General features: G+C 51.8%; 2 protein-coding genes across 7 annotated transcripts; both read left to right on the top strand.

Annotated features, from left to right (window-relative positions):
• Positions 1 to 823: 823 nt before the first annotated feature.
• On the top strand, positions 824 to 5,799 carry Slc39a1 (solute carrier family 39 member 1). Of its 2 annotated transcripts, none has more exons than XM_052179942.1 (4): positions 824 to 916; positions 1,604 to 1,821; positions 1,961 to 2,091; positions 3,883 to 5,799. In XM_052179942.1, exons 2-4 carry the CDS (start codon positions 1,635 to 1,637, stop codon positions 4,537 to 4,539), a joined length of 975 nt encoding a protein of 324 aa, XP_052035902.1. In that variant the 5' UTR covers positions 824 to 916; positions 1,604 to 1,634; the 3' UTR covers positions 4,540 to 5,799. The 2 variants fall into 2 exon arrangements, with proteins under 2 accessions (XP_052035902.1, XP_052035903.1); XM_052179943.1 differs by having other exon boundaries at positions 845 to 916; positions 1,590 to 1,821.
• Positions 5,800 to 6,294: 495 nt separating this feature from the next.
• On the top strand, positions 6,295 to 16,051 carry Crtc2 (CREB regulated transcription coactivator 2). 5 transcript variants are annotated; one of them, XM_052179937.1, is made up of 14 exons: positions 6,297 to 6,595; positions 9,113 to 9,214; positions 9,288 to 9,406; positions 10,385 to 10,444; positions 11,072 to 11,140; positions 11,303 to 11,406; positions 11,492 to 11,545; positions 11,678 to 11,742; positions 11,865 to 11,914; positions 12,033 to 12,277; positions 12,622 to 13,028; positions 14,403 to 14,666; positions 15,115 to 15,301; positions 15,415 to 16,051. In XM_052179937.1, exons 1-14 carry the CDS (start codon positions 6,449 to 6,451, stop codon positions 15,633 to 15,635), a joined length of 2,094 nt encoding a protein of 697 aa, XP_052035897.1. In that variant the 5' UTR covers positions 6,297 to 6,448; the 3' UTR covers positions 15,636 to 16,051. The 5 variants fall into 5 exon arrangements, with proteins under 5 accessions (XP_052035900.1, XP_052035897.1, XP_052035899.1 ...); XM_052179938.1 differs by having other exon boundaries at positions 6,299 to 6,595; positions 11,492 to 11,521; XM_052179941.1 differs by lacking the exon at positions 6,297 to 6,595 and adding an exon at positions 6,755 to 6,916.
• The last annotated feature ends 576 nt before the right edge of the window (positions 16,052 to 16,627 follow it).

Below are 16,627 nucleotides of genomic sequence, written 5' to 3'. Positions count from 1 at the left end.
TCCTCCGAGGAAAGGACAACGTTTTGTTCTTACTGGAGTAGATGCTGGAGTTGTCCTACCTGATTCTGCCAAAACCACCATCCGTGGCTCAGGGCAATCCTGCCTCAACCTCCCAAGTGCTGGGATTACACACCCATGTTCAGATATCAAATGAGCCACAGGAAATATCGTTTTATTTAACTAAAAATTAATTTTTAGAAAGGATCACTTTTATGTCATGCATTCATTCTTTCCTAATTCTACTTTTCCCCCCCTGAGTTTCTCTGTGTAGCTTTGGCTGTCTGTTTCACTCTGTAGACCAGGCTGGCCTCGAGATTACCCTGCCTCTGCCACCAGAGTGCTGGGAGTAAAGGTGTGAGCCACCACAGTTTCATCTTCTTTTTAGTAGGGGCTGGATAGGCAAGCCCAGCAAGGAAATTTGTCCCAAAAAGGGAATGATTACCCTTTGGCCTAGTTAGACACTAAAAGAACCTGAACTGTAAGAGTCTGGGGCCAAGGCCAGACAGATATCCCGAGAGATGTGGTAAGAAATACTTGGAGTAAGGATAGGGAACCGGCCTTGCTCACAGAGGTCCTAGCACTCACTTCTATCAAAGTCTTACTGCCTGGCCAGCCCCGGGGGCCAGCTTGTCCGCAGCGCAAGGGGCCCACCGCCCTCGGGTCTTCCCGCTAGTCCCCTCCCGGTTCTGGCTTGGTCTCAGCTCACAGCCAGCCCAGCCTTCTCTTGTTTTCAGATTCTAATTGCTCGTAAGGTGCGTCACTCTAGGCTAGGCTCCTCCTACTGAGCGCAGTCATTGGCAGCCTCGTGCGGGTACGCGGAGGCGGCGGGGGGGAGGGGAGAGGGGTGGGGAGGGGGTGGGAATTCCCGACGCGAGGCCGGAACCGAGCGACAGCTATGGAGTGAGACCCTCGGGAGGTGAGTGAGGCCTCGCTGGTCGCAGGGTCAAAGGCAGCTTCCGAGGCCTCCCAGGCTAGGAGCTGGGGTCTCCGTTTTAACATTCTTCTGCTTTCTGCGACGCTGGCGGCCTCCGACCTGGTCTCCGAGACTTCCAGACGCCGCCCTGTGCGGTCTAAGCTCGTCCCAAGCCCCTCTTCTTTGGCTGTATGCCGAGACTACCTGTTATTTCCGGGACATGGCCCTGGGGAGTGGGTAGTTAAGAGTGTCATCCAGCACCGAAGTTTGCCCCGTTTCAGATCATCGGTGAAGCCATCTCGGACTTCTCTTTGGCTCTAACCTCCCTTTGCACTTAGTGGACCGAGAGAGAGTGGTCTGCTTCCTTAGGGAACTCCAGCCCTAGTTCCAGGTCCTATCTGGAGTCTCTACTGAATTTTCTGCGTGCTCCAGGTGAAGGAGTAATGTGATATCTATATTGGCCTTCCCGTGCCTCAGTTTCCTCCTTGATGGCTCGCTGAACTTGGGGAGAGAGAAATTCGAAGGAGGAAATGGCAATCCTGGTGTTGGAGTGGATGAGTCACTTCAGCTGGGGAAGGCCAGAAAGTGGCCGGGCTGAGGAAAGGCCATTCTGCTGACCAGCCCTCCCTTTTCCTTGACCCCTTCTTTCCTGTGTGACCATTCCCACCCATGCTAGTCTTCCCTGTATAGGTCGAAGAGTCACCAAGCTATCACAACCACCATGGGGCCCTGGGGGGAGCCAGAGCTCCTGGTGTGGCGCCCAGAAGCAGTCGCATCGGAGCCCTCGGTGCCAGTGGGCCTGGAGGTGAAGCTGGGGGCCCTGGTGCTGCTGCTGCTGCTGACGCTCGTTTGTAGCCTGGTACCTGTCTGCGTCCTTCGGAGGTCGGGTGCTAACCATGAAGCGTCAGGTGAGTCTCCTCGGCTCCGGAGGCTGGGCGAGGTGACTAAGGAGATGAAGGCAGGAGTAGCCTCTGCTTCTGTTGGAGTAGAGGGACTTTGAAGGGTTTCATTTGGTTATAACCCCTTTTGTACTTCACTCTTGTTTAGCCTCAGGCCAGAAAGCCCTAAGCCTAGTAAGCTGCTTCGCAGGAGGAGTCTTTTTGGCTACCTGTCTTCTGGACCTGCTGCCTGACTACCTGGCTGCCATAGATGAGGCTTTGGAGGCCCTGCATGTGACGGTAAGCACTGAGCGCAGCATGTGACCAAGAGTGGCTTGTGGAATAGTTAACAGAGAACGAACGTAGCCACAGCCTGGGCTATGGCGACACACCGCCCGTGAGTTGGAAGCCAGCAGGGCTACACAGAGAAACCCTGTCTGGAAAAACCAAACTGAAAAAGACTAACATGGTTATACAGATCTCTTCAGGGGTTGCCTCATGGCTGTGGAGGGCCTTAGTATGTGAGCCCGTGAGTTATGGATTTCAGCAACAGGATATTCTTTCTGTGCCTTCTTTCCCTGATACTCGGTGCTGCGTGACCTCTCTGCTCCTTGAGACAGTGTGAGGAGCCTTATCAGGTGTGTGAACTATTCGGTTGCAGTTCCCAGGAAGTTACCAATGTTCCAGGAATCACATGTCATACATGTAGCCATTTGTCCCTCCTTCTTTCTCTGTCTCCTTCCTCCTCTTTTTCTCCTTTTCCTTTTTGAGACAGGTTCTCAGTGTGTAGGCCTGGCACTTGTTTTGTAGACCTGCCTCAAATTTGCAGTGATCTTTTTGCCTCTGCCTCCCAGAAGCTGAATCACAGATTTGTGCTACCTCACACAGCATTCCCTTTCTTTCCTTATTTTTTATTTGCACATATTATACATAGTAATGGGCTTTATTATTGCATTTTCATACACACATAGAGTATTCTAACTATATTTAGTCTTATGATGACTTCTTGTTCCCCTCCCACGGATCACCTCTTCTGAGCTCTCTTTTGAGAGACAGAATGTGTGTGTGTGTGTGTGTGTGTGTGTACACACGCATTCCATGAGTATATTTAGGCTCACTTACATGAACACTCGTGAGGGCCCTTTTTTCCAGGAGGGTCGAGCTATGTAATGTGGACTGTTCTCAAGCTCTTCCTCTTCCCTCTTCAGGATCATGGGTTACAGGTGTTCACCAGCGTGCTGGAGACAGATCACTGCAGATCTGGGCGGCTAGCAAGCAATTCCCAGGGGCCAGATGTGCTCAAGAAAGTGGGATATGGGGTCCAAGGCAAGGAAATCTGTTATAAAATTGGTAGTTATGTAGTCACAGCACTTGCAAGGCTGAGGCAGGATAATCACGAGGAGTTTGAGGCCGGCTTGGACTATGTAGTATTTTTCTTCACTGATCTGGGCTTCACAGTGAGACTGTCTTAACCCCCTGCCTGCCTCCCAAACAGAAACATTCCAAAAAACTCAGGATAGGAAAACCTGAGACCGTAAAGTCAACTTTTTTCCTCTCTGACTGAGGAAGTAGTAATGGGTACTGACCTCTGTACTCCTGTGACTGAGCGACCTATGTCTCCGTATGACTGTGAATGTCCCTGTGACATGTAGCTTTGTATGTGAACGTTTGGGAAGGCGGGCTCAGATGTGATCCTTTGTATGCTTACATATAACACTGTGCTCATATACATCCGTGATTCAGCCAGGGCAAGTTTTGACCCTTAGGAAGCACTGACTAGGTAATGTGTGGAGACATTCTTGGGGGGCTCACAGCTTAGTGTTGGTAGTACTTACTGTGGTTGCGACTGACATCTGATGGGTAGAAGCTAGAGATTCTGCTTTACTTACAGTGTGTATCACAGCCAAGACAGAGATATTTATCCCAAGTGTTTGTTCTGTGGTGGTGTCACCAACAGACATCATCACTGTGTGACCATAGGGAGCCTGTGTGGGACTTCAAATGCGTCTAACATGGCCTCTGCCAGGCTTTGCATCTGATTTCTTCCCCTTGTCTTGTTTCCTGACCTCTCGTTGCCACCTCTGTTCACAGCTTCAGTTCCCCTTGCAAGAGTTCATCCTGGCCATGGGCTTCTTCCTGGTCCTGGTGATGGAGCAGATCACACTGGCTTACAAGGAGCAGTCCAGCCCACCCCATCCCGAAGAGACGAGGGCTCTACTGGGCACAGTGAATGGTGGGCCTCAACACTGGCATGACGGGCCAGGGATCCCGCAGGCCGGCGGAACACCAGCAGCTCCCTCAGCCCTGCGTGCCTGTGTGCTGGTCTTCTCCCTAGCCTTGCACTCAGTGTTTGAGGGCCTGGCTGTAGGGTTGCAGCGAGACAGGGCTCGGGCAATGGAGCTGTGCCTAGCTTTGCTGCTCCACAAGGGTATCCTGGCAGTCAGCCTGTCCCTGCGGCTGCTACAGAGCCACCTCCGGGTACAGGTAGTGGCTGGCTGTGGGATCCTCTTCTCGTGTATGACACCTCTGGGCATCGGGCTGGGTGCAGCACTGGCAGAGTCAGCTGGGCCTCTGCACCAGCTGGCCCAGTCTGTTTTGGAAGGCATGGCAGCCGGCACCTTTCTCTATATCACCTTCCTGGAGATCCTTCCCCAGGAACTGGCCACTTCTGAGCAGAGGATCCTCAAGGTCATTCTGCTCCTAGCAGGCTTCGCCCTACTCACTGGCCTGCTCTTTGTCCAAATCTAAGGTGCTTCGGGAGAAAAGGCAGGGGAGGTTGCCTGTCAGGTGCCCCTGTCCTCCCTACTTACCCTTCTCGATTTGTGGGAAATAGAAAGGAATGGAGAAAGGAAGTAGTGAGGACCAAAGAGTTCCAGAGCGCTAAGGATGGAACATTTGGACTATGAATAATGAGATGGAGATGGACAGAGAAGAGGCTAGCCCCAGATCCAAAGAATAAGAGATAGCCAAGTTACTACAGACATGATCAGGGGCATTTGAAGGAGGCAGACTGCTATAGTCAGAGGCCAAGCACTACATCTAAGAGACAAGCTGACAGAAGAACAGAGTTAGGCATCCAGCTGCTTTGGGATAAAGTCACGGGCTATAAGTCAAAGCCAGTATCCTGTTGGTTCTAGCCCATTTCACCACTCTGCTGATTGAAGTGGTTCCTCCTACTTTCTTGCCTCCCACTCTTAACATTTCTCTCTTGTCTTCCACCAAGGGACTAGTGCCAAATGGTCTCTTTTTGCCAGTTTTTGTAATTTATCTGGCCTCTCCTGTCCTCACTCTTTTGGGTTTCTCTGTGTAGCCTTGGCTGTCCTGGAACTCACTCTGTAGACCAGGGTGGGCTTGAGTTTACAGAGATTCACCTGCCTCCGCCTCCCTAATGCTGGGATTAAAGGGTGCAGCACCACTGCCCAGCTCACTAGTTTATTTTTAAAGTGCCAAATACCAACCCGCCCACTCACCCTTTAGTTTTTTTTTTTTTTGTTTGCTTATTCCCACCCTTCCCCCAGGATTTCTCTGTATAGTCCTGGTTGTCCTGGCCTCAAGCTTAGAGCTCTGCCTGCCTCTTCCTCCCGAGCACTGGGATTAAAGGTGTGCAGCACCATGCACTGCTCACCTGCCCCTTTCTGAAAGCACAGTGATGGGGGTGCTGGGTCCTGCCCAGCCCCTGATTGGAGGGGATCTATTTGCTCTATATTTAGGCCCCACAATTTGGGGTGGGGCAGAAATGTTACCTGAACTGGTCTGGAGTGAGAGAAAAGTAAGTACTGACACCAGCCACTACAGAAAGTGGACTTGGTGGGCCATACCTAGATAATAACAATAACCTGCCAAAACTTTATATCTGAGGAGTCCAGGGTTGGGGGGAGACAGACTCCCCCCCCCCCCGGATTATTTTTGGGGAGGGAGGGCTGTGTATAGGGCTGTACTCTGTAGAATCTATTTTACTAACTGACCTGTTTTGGGATATGTTACCCAAATAAAAGATGTTTCTATACACCTCTATGGTATCTGATTACATGTGTGTGTGTGTGTGTGTGTGTGTGTGTGTGTGTGTTGTGGCCAGTCGAAGCCTGTCTGTCTGTCTCTGTGTATGTGTGTGTGTGTTGTGGCCAGTTGGAGAGGATATGAATCTCTGATGCATGCAATTGATTTAAGATCCTTGTTTTCACTCGACACACTTCTCACCTTTCCAGAGGATGACCAAATTTCTCTTTTGTCTCTTCCTTCTTCCCTTTCTGTCTCCACCCCTTCTCTTCCTCATTTTCTTCGTCTTTCTTGGCAAATCCCTCTCCTCTTCCCGTTCGTAGGCTCGGGACTGTTGTAGAACTACCTTTCCCGGCTTGCTGTGCGCCGGGAGTAGGTGAGGGGTGGTGTGCCTGCCGGACTCCCGGGGTCACACGACTGCTGGGAAGTGATGTCCGCTTCCTGCCCTCGTTGCGTGGTTGAGGACGTAGAGGAAGCCCGTAAACAAACTACAAGTCCCAGCAGGCGGTGCGTCCCAAGTCAGGACTAGGCTGGGGCCGAGCCGCCGGGCTCGCGGAGGAGGCGGCGGCGGCGGCTGCTAAGGCTGAGGGAGCCGGGCCGGGCCCGCGGCGGAGGCCGTGGCTGGAACTGGGAAGGTGGCGGGGAGGGACGCGGGGGTAAGATGGCGACATCAGGGGCGAACGGGCCGGGTTCCGCCACAGCGTCCAATCCACGCAAGTTTAGTGAGAAGATCGCGCTGCAGAAGCAGCGTCAGGCCGAGGAGACGGCGGCCTTTGAGGAGGTGATGATGGACATCGGCTCCACACGGGTAAGGGGTCATGCCTGGGAGCCCGATCACTGAGGAGCGGTCGCGGGGTGGAGAGGCGGGGCGGGGGCGGGAGCCGCAGGGCAGGAGGCGGAACACTGCTGGGACTGCGGGCGCCGCCGTCTGGGTGGTGTGGGGTGAGGGCCCAGGGTCAGGTAGATGAATTTTGCCGGGAAGAGGTGAACACACTGGAGAGGTTGGAGGAGTAGTAAAGGCTGGGTTGGGGGTGTTTACGTATAAAGCAGGGGTTGCAGGAGGAGATGGGCCGCCGAAGACCATCGCCCAGGAATTGGCCCTTGTCTATCCCTGGCCGAGTCCTTTCAGGTACTCTACTGAAGCATCCTCAATCTTGGATTATGTGTTGGGAGCATAATTTGCTTGTCCCTAATCTGACCCTTTCTGAGTTTGTGATCACCAAACTAGTGCCTGTGATCTTATGGAACCCCAGGTTCCAGGGGCCCCTCGAGTGGTTTGATCGGGCTGTGCTGGTTATATTGGGACAGGAAGTCCCCTCCTGTGTCCCTTCCCTTTGCTTCCTTTTTCAAATATTTCGTGTGGTTTCCTGACTTGAGTCAAGGTGAAGACCATTGCTCACAGTATGGGTCTTGGTGTGTGACTCTGGGTGCCTGGGAGGAAAGGTAGAGCATTGAATCGCCAAATTGGGTTAAAAGAGCACTTATCCTTTGACTGAGGGTGTGCTGAGGTTTCTAGGGAGGTGGTGCTACCAGTGGGTCAGTGTCTGGAATGCTTTCTAGAGTCCTCTATGTGTGGGAAATATTCATTCCTAGGAAGTTCCCTAAAGAATTTTCAGGCCTCTGACAAGTTGTTTTTGGAAGCACACCCCTGACCCCTGCCTTGGTTTCTTGCTTCCCAGGGCAGGTTGTGAGGGAATTGGGGTAAACACTCAAGAGTTTGCAGGTAAGCAGCCCCAATTTAGGGACACAATTGTTTTGAAAACAGCAAGTGAGAGATATTGTAGTATCTTTCATGATAAAGAGCTGGAAGGAATCTCAGGGGAGAAGATGGAGCATAAATACCCTATTTGAAATTTCAAAGCTCTTTAGTTCTATAGATGACTGACTGATTGTATTGATGTGTGTATCTCTTTCTACTCTTTGAGTCCTGTGTGTGTTTCCCTTTGATTTTTTCTAAAGATCACATGCTCTAATTTGTGAGAGTTCAGGATAGATAAATAGAGACACAAATCTGGTGTGTGTGTGTGTTTGTATAACCTACTCTTAACCACCCCACCATGAGGATTTTGAACTATTGACCTCTCCCTTTAAGAGCTTTTGATTATGGTGGGGGTAGAGTCAAGAAGATGGGAGAGAGGTTTATTTCCAGTGGAGAGCTTGAGGCTCTCTTCACTCTGGACCAGAGCTAGTGTGTGCAAGTGAGGAATGAAAAGCAGGGGCTTCTGTCTTTGTGGTGCTTTGGTAGCACTTTTCTACCTACTTTTCTTTTGCTGATTAATTTCTCTGCCTAATGGCAAAATATAGTGAACACACATGGCCACAGCCTACAGATGCAAGGATCTTGAGCTTGGAGTGAAAGGCTTACGTTGCTACCTGGGTAACTGGGAGGGTGTGCTAGAGGCAGAGACAGCTATGGTGGCATAGACCACTGGGGACTTGGAGTCTATTCGTTAAGCCCAGAGATCAGCATCACCCACTGGCATCACTGAGCTCATCTGGATTAGAAGTCTAGTTCTGATCAGTTCTGAGCTTTCAGAATTCACCCTTCTTTCCATGCCCTTATCCCATCTATATTTATTTGGCTGCGAGTGGTGTCTGAGCCTTGGAAGTAGCTACTTACCTCTCATTCAGAGGTACATGTGATATATATATAGAGAGAGACTAAAACTATGGCCAACTGAGGGTTATTTTGTCTCCCTTCCTTAGCAGACATCTCTATGGACTGGCAGGAGATGGCCCTGTCCAAGTTGGAATAGGCTACTGTGCCCTCCCTCCCTCTGCCAATTCAGTCATATTAGCATCCAGTAGAATACTTGGGTTGGTTACCACTCTTTTTGCAGAACTGTCATCATCACTTTTTGGGTTTTATAGTTTGGGATGTGCAGACTCTGTGCAGCCTTGATTTCAAGTTGGGAAAGACACAGATCCCAGAAACGTACGGTCTTCAGAGTGTGAAGGAAAGAAACTAGCAATAATGGATCTTTGTCATAGACTCCTGTCTTCTCATCTTCTAATTAATCTTGAACACATTTGGAAATGAAGGCAGAAAGTACCTAATGGGCCACCATCTATGACTTGTCTCAGTGGGGACACAAAGAGACAGGCCTTGGCCAGCAGGATTTTTTTAGGCAGTAGGAGCTCATCGAGTAGGAAGCTGTGGAAGGGCTGGGGTGGGCTGTTTGTTCCCGGTCTTGCTTTTCCCCATCACTGCCTTTGTACTGGCAGATACGTTAGATGGTGATCGCATATTCCGGTGGCAGAGATGGCCAAAGGGAACAGTACTTACAACCTTCCTTGACATACCTGTTTCTCTCTTTTATCTCAGTTACAGGCCCAAAAGCTGCGACTGGCTTATACAAGGAGCTCCCATTATGGTGGTTCTCTGCCCAATGTTAACCAGATTGGCTGTGGCCTGGCTGAGTTCCAGGTGAGTGGACACCGGCCAAGGAGTGCAGGCTCTCAGGCTGCCTCCCCTGCTGATTCGCCTGTCCTTTTGGCAGAGCCCCCTTCATTCACCTTTGGATTCATCTCGGAGCACTCGGCACCATGGGTTGGTGGAACGGGTACAACGAGACCCCCGCAGAATGGTGTCCCCACTCCGCCGGTACCCCCGCCACATATCCTTCAAGAGTGACTTAAGGGCAAAGGAATGACAGGAAGGGGCTTGCTAGAGGCTCACAGAGGGAAGGCGCTTTCTCCTGTATGTGCTCGAGTTCCTCTTTCTCCAGTTCTTTTACCTAGTCTTGAAAAGTGACCACAACCTGTGTGTCAGCACAGACTCTTGTGATGGACAGCTGGTGTTTGTGTGGCTGTGTCCTCCTCAGTGCTGGTCCTGGCTGCCCTTACTCCTGCTCACTTGGCTGTCAGGCAGGGCTCCCTGTCACCTGGGAAGGAGGTTCAGCCCCTCTCTCATTCTCTTGTGAACTTTCATCCTGCAGACTCCCACATCTGTCTCCCTCCCCCTGCTCAGGCACTCGTTTAGGCTGCCCCGGCTCCGCTGTGCGTGGCCTGATTCTCTTACTTAGTTATTTACTTATTTCATGTTTTGAGTGTCTCTCTATGTAGTCCTGGTTGTCCTGGAGCTTGTCCAGGCTGGCCTGTGTAGACTAGGTAGATATCCTCCTGCCTCTGCTTCCTGGGTGCTAAGATTAAAGGGGTGTGCCAGGCCTGCTTTTCAGTTTGTTTGATTTTATTTTGAGATGGTTTAATTCTGTAGTCTGGAATTTTCTGAAACTTGACAGATAAATCGGGTAGGGTTCAAACTTTTGGTGATGTCCTTGGCACAGCCTCCTAAGTACTGGGATTACAAGTGTAAACCTCCATGTCTGTTTTTATTCCATTTTGTTGTTTGCTTATTTTTGTGGTCCAGGGCCTAACAAATTAGGTGGCCTTCATTGAGCTCTAACCCTGGTTTCTCTTCTTTCTTCTTTCCTTCTGTTCTTGAGTTTGTGTGGTGTGTGTGTGGAGGACACAGAATCTCACTATGTTGGGGTGACAGCAGTGAGTCACTATATGTGACTTATTTGCATTGCCGTTTGCTGCCTCCCTTATCCTCTTTTTTCTCTCCACTGTTTTCCTTAACTATAGCTATCTACATTGACAGTTCTCCCTATAGCCCTGCCTACTTATCTCCTCCCCCAGAGTCTGGCTGGCGAAGGTGAGTCCAGAGCAGGTGGAACTTCGTAGCAATTCAGTCTCTGACATGTTCTAGAGGAGCTGAGGTGGGCTAGATACTAGGCTAAGGTATCAAAAGGACCTCCTCCTGTAAGGGCCAAGCTGGGAAGGTGGGGCAGCAGGGTAGGTGGTCAGAGTCCACCTTGGCCATGTTGACATGAGTGGCAAAGCCTCCTAATCCAGCTAGCAGAACCAATGGAATTGTAGCCAAGCTGGGTGTGTGTAAGGGGGGAAGGGCGAGTGGCAGGGCGGCAGGGGAAAATGGCTCCTCTTTCATGGTAGTGGATGCCAGGTGTAATGCTGTGATCCCGTCAGGTCTCTGAGCCCCTCCTTTCTCCATCTCAGCTCTAATATTTGTGTGCAGAAAACCTGCAGACCTGCAGCATTTCCACCCAGCTGGTCTTGGCGGAGAGGAATCTCTATATCCAGATCTCTTAGATTGAGCAGGGGTGGGAGGCTCAGGATCAAGGGCATCAGAAGAGCAGAGAGAGGCATGATAGTGGGTACCAAGGCCTTTTGTATCCACCCTGGCTGCCATACATTTCCCACCCCCTTGCCTCTCTCATCCATTGCCAGCGCCTTCTTCCTCCTCATAACTTTTCTATCCTAGGATGATGCCCTGGGGCAACCTCCCAGCTGAGAAGGGGCAGTTGTTTAGGCTGCCATCTGCACTTAACAGGTGATGGTCCTTGACTTCTGTCATCCACTTCTCTTCCTGTGCTCCCTGGGGGCCCTGTTCTGCCTCATCCCCTTTTCTAGACCAGTTTGAGTATCCCACTGCTGGCCAGTGTTGTGGTCCCTGGCAGACTAGTACTGCTACTCATTTCTGCTCCTCCGACAGGACAAGCTCCGACTCTGCTCTTCACACAAGTGTGATGAACCCTAACCCCCAAGACACTTATCCAGGCCCCACCCCTGCCAGTGTCCTGCCCAGCCGCCGAGGAGGTAGGTGGTCCCAGGAGTCCCTGGAGCTTTCTACTGAGGCAGACAAGTGGGTAGGCTCTGCAACCACCCATTGCATCCCATGCAGGTTTTCTGGATGGTGAGATGGATGCTAAAGGTGTGTGTTCTTCACCAGCTGTGGGTAAATGAGTGCCAAATGTCTGGGACTTTGTATGGGGTCAGGGAACAGTCTTCCCTCCTGGCTGCCTTTGCTTCTTGCCCTGCCTTCCTGGATCCTTCTCCAGCTTCCCCTCACCAGTCTTTCTCTTTCAAGTCCCTGCTATTGAGGAGAACTTGGTAGATGACAAGCATTTGCTGAAACCTTGGGATGCTAAGAAGGTCGGTAAGAGCCACCGGGTGTCTTTCACTGTCCCTCCGCTCTCATCGTTCCCTGGGACAGCCTTTCCAGGGTTCCCACGGACGTCTGTCCTCATTTCTAACCTCATTCCTTCTCTTCTCAGCTGTCCTCCTCTGCCTCTCGACCTCGATCCTGTGAAGTCCCTGGAATCAAGTACGTAGCCCTGCACAGCCGCAGTGAGATGGAGGAAGGAAGGAAGGAGACTCGGAAGACTGGTTCCGGCTCCTCTCTGACCACTGTCTCTTTGCCTGTCTTTCTTCTGCCTCCCTAGCATCTTTCCGTCTCCTGACCAGCCTGCTAATGTGCCTGTCCTCCCACCTGCCATGAACACAGGGGGCTCCCTACCTGACCTCACCAACCTACACTTCCCCCCTCCACTGCCCACACCCCTGGACCCTGAGGAGACAGGCTATCCCAGCCTGAGTGGGGGCAACAGTACCACCAACTTGACTCACACTATGACCCATTTGGGCATCAGTGGAGGGCTGGGCTTGGGACCCAGCTATGATGTACCAGGTGAGTGGCTACCTTGTCCTAGTCATGTGACCACAGGTGTTGCGTGGCTAGAAGGGTGCAGGGGACAGAGGTTTGATCTGGGATCCTGTGACTGCCCACCTACTCAGTACCTCATATCTCTTCATTGTAATTCTCACCATGCCAAGAATGGGTAGGTGTGGCTTTTCCTAGGAAAAAAGATGGACAGTAACCCCCAAATGGGTAGTGCCAATCTCATGGTCAGGGACAGAGTAGGGAGGACCTTGTGTCACCATAGTCTGGTCATTGCTACCCATTCTGGTCGGAAAGGGGCAGAGTTCCCATCAGTAATGTTGGCATCTCTGGTTTTTTGTCTGTGTCTGCAGGACTTCACTCACCTCTTAGCCACCCATCCCTGCAGTCCTCCCTAAGCAATCCCAACCTCCAGGCTTCCCTAAGCAGTCCTCAACCCCAGCTCCAGGGCTCCCATAGTCACCCATCACTGCCTGCCTCCTCCTTGGCCCATCATGCACTGCCCACCACCTCCCTGGGTCACCCATCACTTAGTGCCCCAGCCCTTTCCTCCTCCTCTTCCTCTTCGTCCACTTCATCTCCTGTCCTGAGCGCCCCGCCTTACCCAGCTTCTACTCCCGGGGCCTCTCCCCGCCACCGTCGTGTGCCCCTCAGCCCCCTGAGCTTGCCCGTGGGCCCAGCCGACGCCAGACGGTCCCAACAGCAGCTGCCCAAACAGTTTTCGCCAACAATGTCACCCACCTTGTCTTCCATCACTCAGGTATGCGTGGCCGCCTTCCCTACATGTCTCCCTTCTCCTCCTTGCTGTGCCTGCCCTGTCTCCTCCATCCCCTTCCATTCCTCTGTCCTGTCCCAACCCATCTTGTATCTGTTTTTCCCTTCTCTGCTTAAGAGTATAAGCTCTGCCATTAAACCTTTTGGTTTCACATCATAGTTCCACCTCTTGATACTTGACTTTGTTCACAAGCTATTGACTGTCTCTGAGCCTCAGCAGTCTCCTATAGAAAACAAGGATGGTTTTGTAAGCATGGGATACAGGAACTAAGTATAACTAAGTATACATAGTGTATACTAAGTACTTAGCATCATGCATAGCGCAGGCACCAGTGTAGCTTATCCATTGGCCTTTCTTTGTTCTTACCTCCTTTGCCAGTCCACCTCATCCCCCATCACTCCTGTTCTATCTCATCTCTCCTATTTCCCCTTCTTTACTAGAGCTCAGAGCCCAAGTCTCAGACCACAGAGCTCAGTCCTTTGACTCTGTATAAATGAAAAACCTGTGCCTGAGCTGAAAGTAATTTCCCAACATTTATGCAGACGGCGGGGATGGTGTCTCGGGTAGTTCATCTAACCTTGGACTCAGTATATAGTTGAGGCTGACCTGGAACATCTGATCCTTGCTGCTTCTGCCTCCTACGAGCTTAGATTGAAGGCATGTGCTACCATGCCCAGCTTTCTTTCTTCTTTCTTTTCAGACTTGCGTCTGTGCTACAGTTTTCCAATCTTTGTCCTGTTCTTCCTTCATCCTGTTCCTTTCCTCCTCTCTGCCGTCCTCTGCCCTCCTCCATTGCTGTTCCCTGGATGTATGCTCCATGTTCCATCTGTACCCTCTCCTGTAGGGAAGACACGCCAGTGAGGGCGCTTTGCCCTCCACATCTCTACTTCTTCTCTCCTTCCCTCTGGCCCGGGAAGCCCCTTCAGGGCTTCAGAACAGCAGTGATCGTCCACCGTGGCATTAACAGAGAGTCCTTGTGAGCTGTCACAAGTGACCAGTTACTGATAGTCTGGTGCCAGGGTTTAGGAGCAATCACTTACAGAATGGATTTAAGACTTACCCTTTTGTTAGCCTCACTGAGCACCTACATTTTGATAGGCATTTGTGTAATTTCCACCCACCCGAGATGCGCATGGAAGCCTGTGGTGGCACCCACCCGAGATGCGCGTGGAAGCCTGGGGTGGTGCTTTTGGGGAGAGTGGGGAGACGAGCAGAGGCTGTGTCCTCGCCTCCTGGGCACTGCGGTCACAGCTGTGCCCCAGTCCACCTGGCTTGAGGACAGGTGCAGCTTACAAGGTGGGGAACTCTAAGAGTTCTTTTAGGGGATCACACTAAAGAATAAATTTTCTCCCTTTTCAGGGCGTCCCCTTGGATACCAGTAAACTGCCTACTGACCAGCGATTGCCCCCATACCCATATAGCCCCCCAAGTCTAGTTATACCCACCCATCCACCCACCCCAAAGTCTCTACAGCAGTTGCCCTCTCAGGCCTGCTTAGTGCAGCCCTCAGGTGGGCAGCCTCCAGGCAGGCAGCCACATTATGGGGCACTGTACCCTCCTGGGTCCAGTGGACATGGGCAGCAGCCTTACCACCGCCCAGTAAATGACTTCAGCTTGGGGAATGTGAGTATGCAGACATAGCTCTGACGTGGGAGGGGTTGGAGGTGGGCCGGGTCCCTGAGGGGTCACGGGTACACTGAATTGGGAGATACGGGCGGGAACTCTTTCTCCCCCAGGTAACATAGCACTGCCAGCTTGGGGCTCCTGTCTTCCTGTGTTTGACCCCTACTCCTGCCCCTCTGTTTCTGCTCAGCTTGCTCTCTGATGACTCCTGCCTTGACCCGTTCTCTTCCTGGCATGCACATGCTCTGGCCCAGCAGGTACGGCGCCCATACTTACTTCGGGCCCCGTGCTCCCTTCTGTCGGCTCTGCTTGCTCTCACCTCCCTCTGTCTTTGCCTCTCTTCCTGGGGTGGAAGGGGCTTGCTAGGCAAAGGGGACATAGCAGCAGAGCTAGGCAGGACGCCCTGTTCTGACGCCCACTTCCTTAAGGTCTGTCTGTGTGCCCCTAGCTGGAGCAATTCAACATGGAGAGCCCGTCAACCAGCCTGGTGCTGGATCCCCCTGCCTTTTCTGAAGGTCCTGGATTTTTAGGGAGTGAGGGGTCAGTGAGTGGCCCCCAGGACCCTCATGTCCTCAACCACCAGAACTTGACCCACTGTTCCCGCCATGGCTCAGGACCTAATATCATACTCACAGGTAAGGGAATGTGGGTGCTGGTGGAGACTGGCAGGGGGAACTGACAGCTTCACTGAGGAGCTTGGGGGTTGGAGGCATTTGGCTTGGGATCCTTACCCATCTCTTGTACACAGGAGACTCTTCCCCAGGTTTCTCTAAGGAGATTGCAGCGGCCCTGGCTGGAGTGCCTGGCTTTGAGGTGTCAGCATCTGGGTTGGAGCTGGGACTGGGGCTGGAAGACGAGTTGCGCATGGAGCCACTGGGCCTGGAAGGACTAACCATGCTGAGTGACCCCTGTGCCCTGCTGCCTGACCCTGCTGTGGAGGATTCATTCCGTAGTGATCGGCTACAGTGAGGGGACCTGACTGCCGTCCTTCTTCATGGCCCTGTCCCGTCACTCTTTTTATCCCTTCCCCTGGCCAGCAGAGACTACTCTCTGCCCCCAGATCCTTTTTCTAAACGAATGAAGGATCCTAAAACTGAGGAAAGGGAAGGGGCTTGGCCAGGTGGCCCCTGAATGTTGTACATCTGTGGCTTGGGGAGTTCAAGGAAGGGCCTAAAAGCACTTGTAACTTTGTCTGTCTGGAGGTCAGAGCCTGTTGGAAAGCAAGGTGGAGAGGGGAATCGTGAAGAGAGGGCTTGTCCAGAAAGGGAGGGGTGTTACCAGCCCCTCCCTATTTCTCTTCCCCTTGCAATGGAAGAGAGAGCCAGAGTGAATATTATTTTTTATTAAATATATTATATGTTAATAAAAAATCCTATTAAACCTTTTGTGTGCTTGGCTGTTTGGTACGGGGCTGGGGACCTAAGGTTTGGTGCCATAGGACCTTTTGAGACATAGGCCAGGCTACCTAGAAGTCACATGACCTCGAGCACCTCTGTTTCCTTAGTGCTAGGACTATAGATATGTGTTAATCCTTTCAGAACTTTCATGTTTGTACAGGAGCACCATCCTCGAATTCAGGCCCCAAACTGGACATATCCTAGAACCAATATAGACTTCACAGAGGGCAGCAGGAAGTCACCTTATGTGGCCTCATGTTTGTCTAAGGCTCTGCTGCAGCATCGGGATGGGGCACTCTGACTGGCCAGACAAGTTACTCTTCTGAAGCCTGGGGTAAGGAGATGGCTGTTGTCCCAGGTTACAGTTGTTTCTTTTAGAAAAACCTCACCTCTCCTGGACATAGCTATTCCCAGTGTCAATGCTTCTAAAGAGAAGCAGGCAGGCTTACTTGGTCTTTTAAGTGTGCATGGCCTATGCAATTTCATGTTCTGAGGATTGTATGTGGTCGATTCACCTATTTCACAGCTCCTTAGGAGACAACCATGTTCCGCGAAGGTTTGTTA

Source organism: Apodemus sylvaticus, chromosome 4, assembly GCF_947179515.1.
Source record: "Apodemus sylvaticus chromosome 4, mApoSyl1.1, whole genome shotgun sequence".
NCBI lineage: Eukaryota > Metazoa > Chordata > Mammalia > Rodentia > Muridae > Apodemus > Apodemus sylvaticus.
The sequence above is the reverse complement of the archived record's forward strand: the minus strand, read 5'-3'. Positions and strand labels throughout refer to the sequence as shown.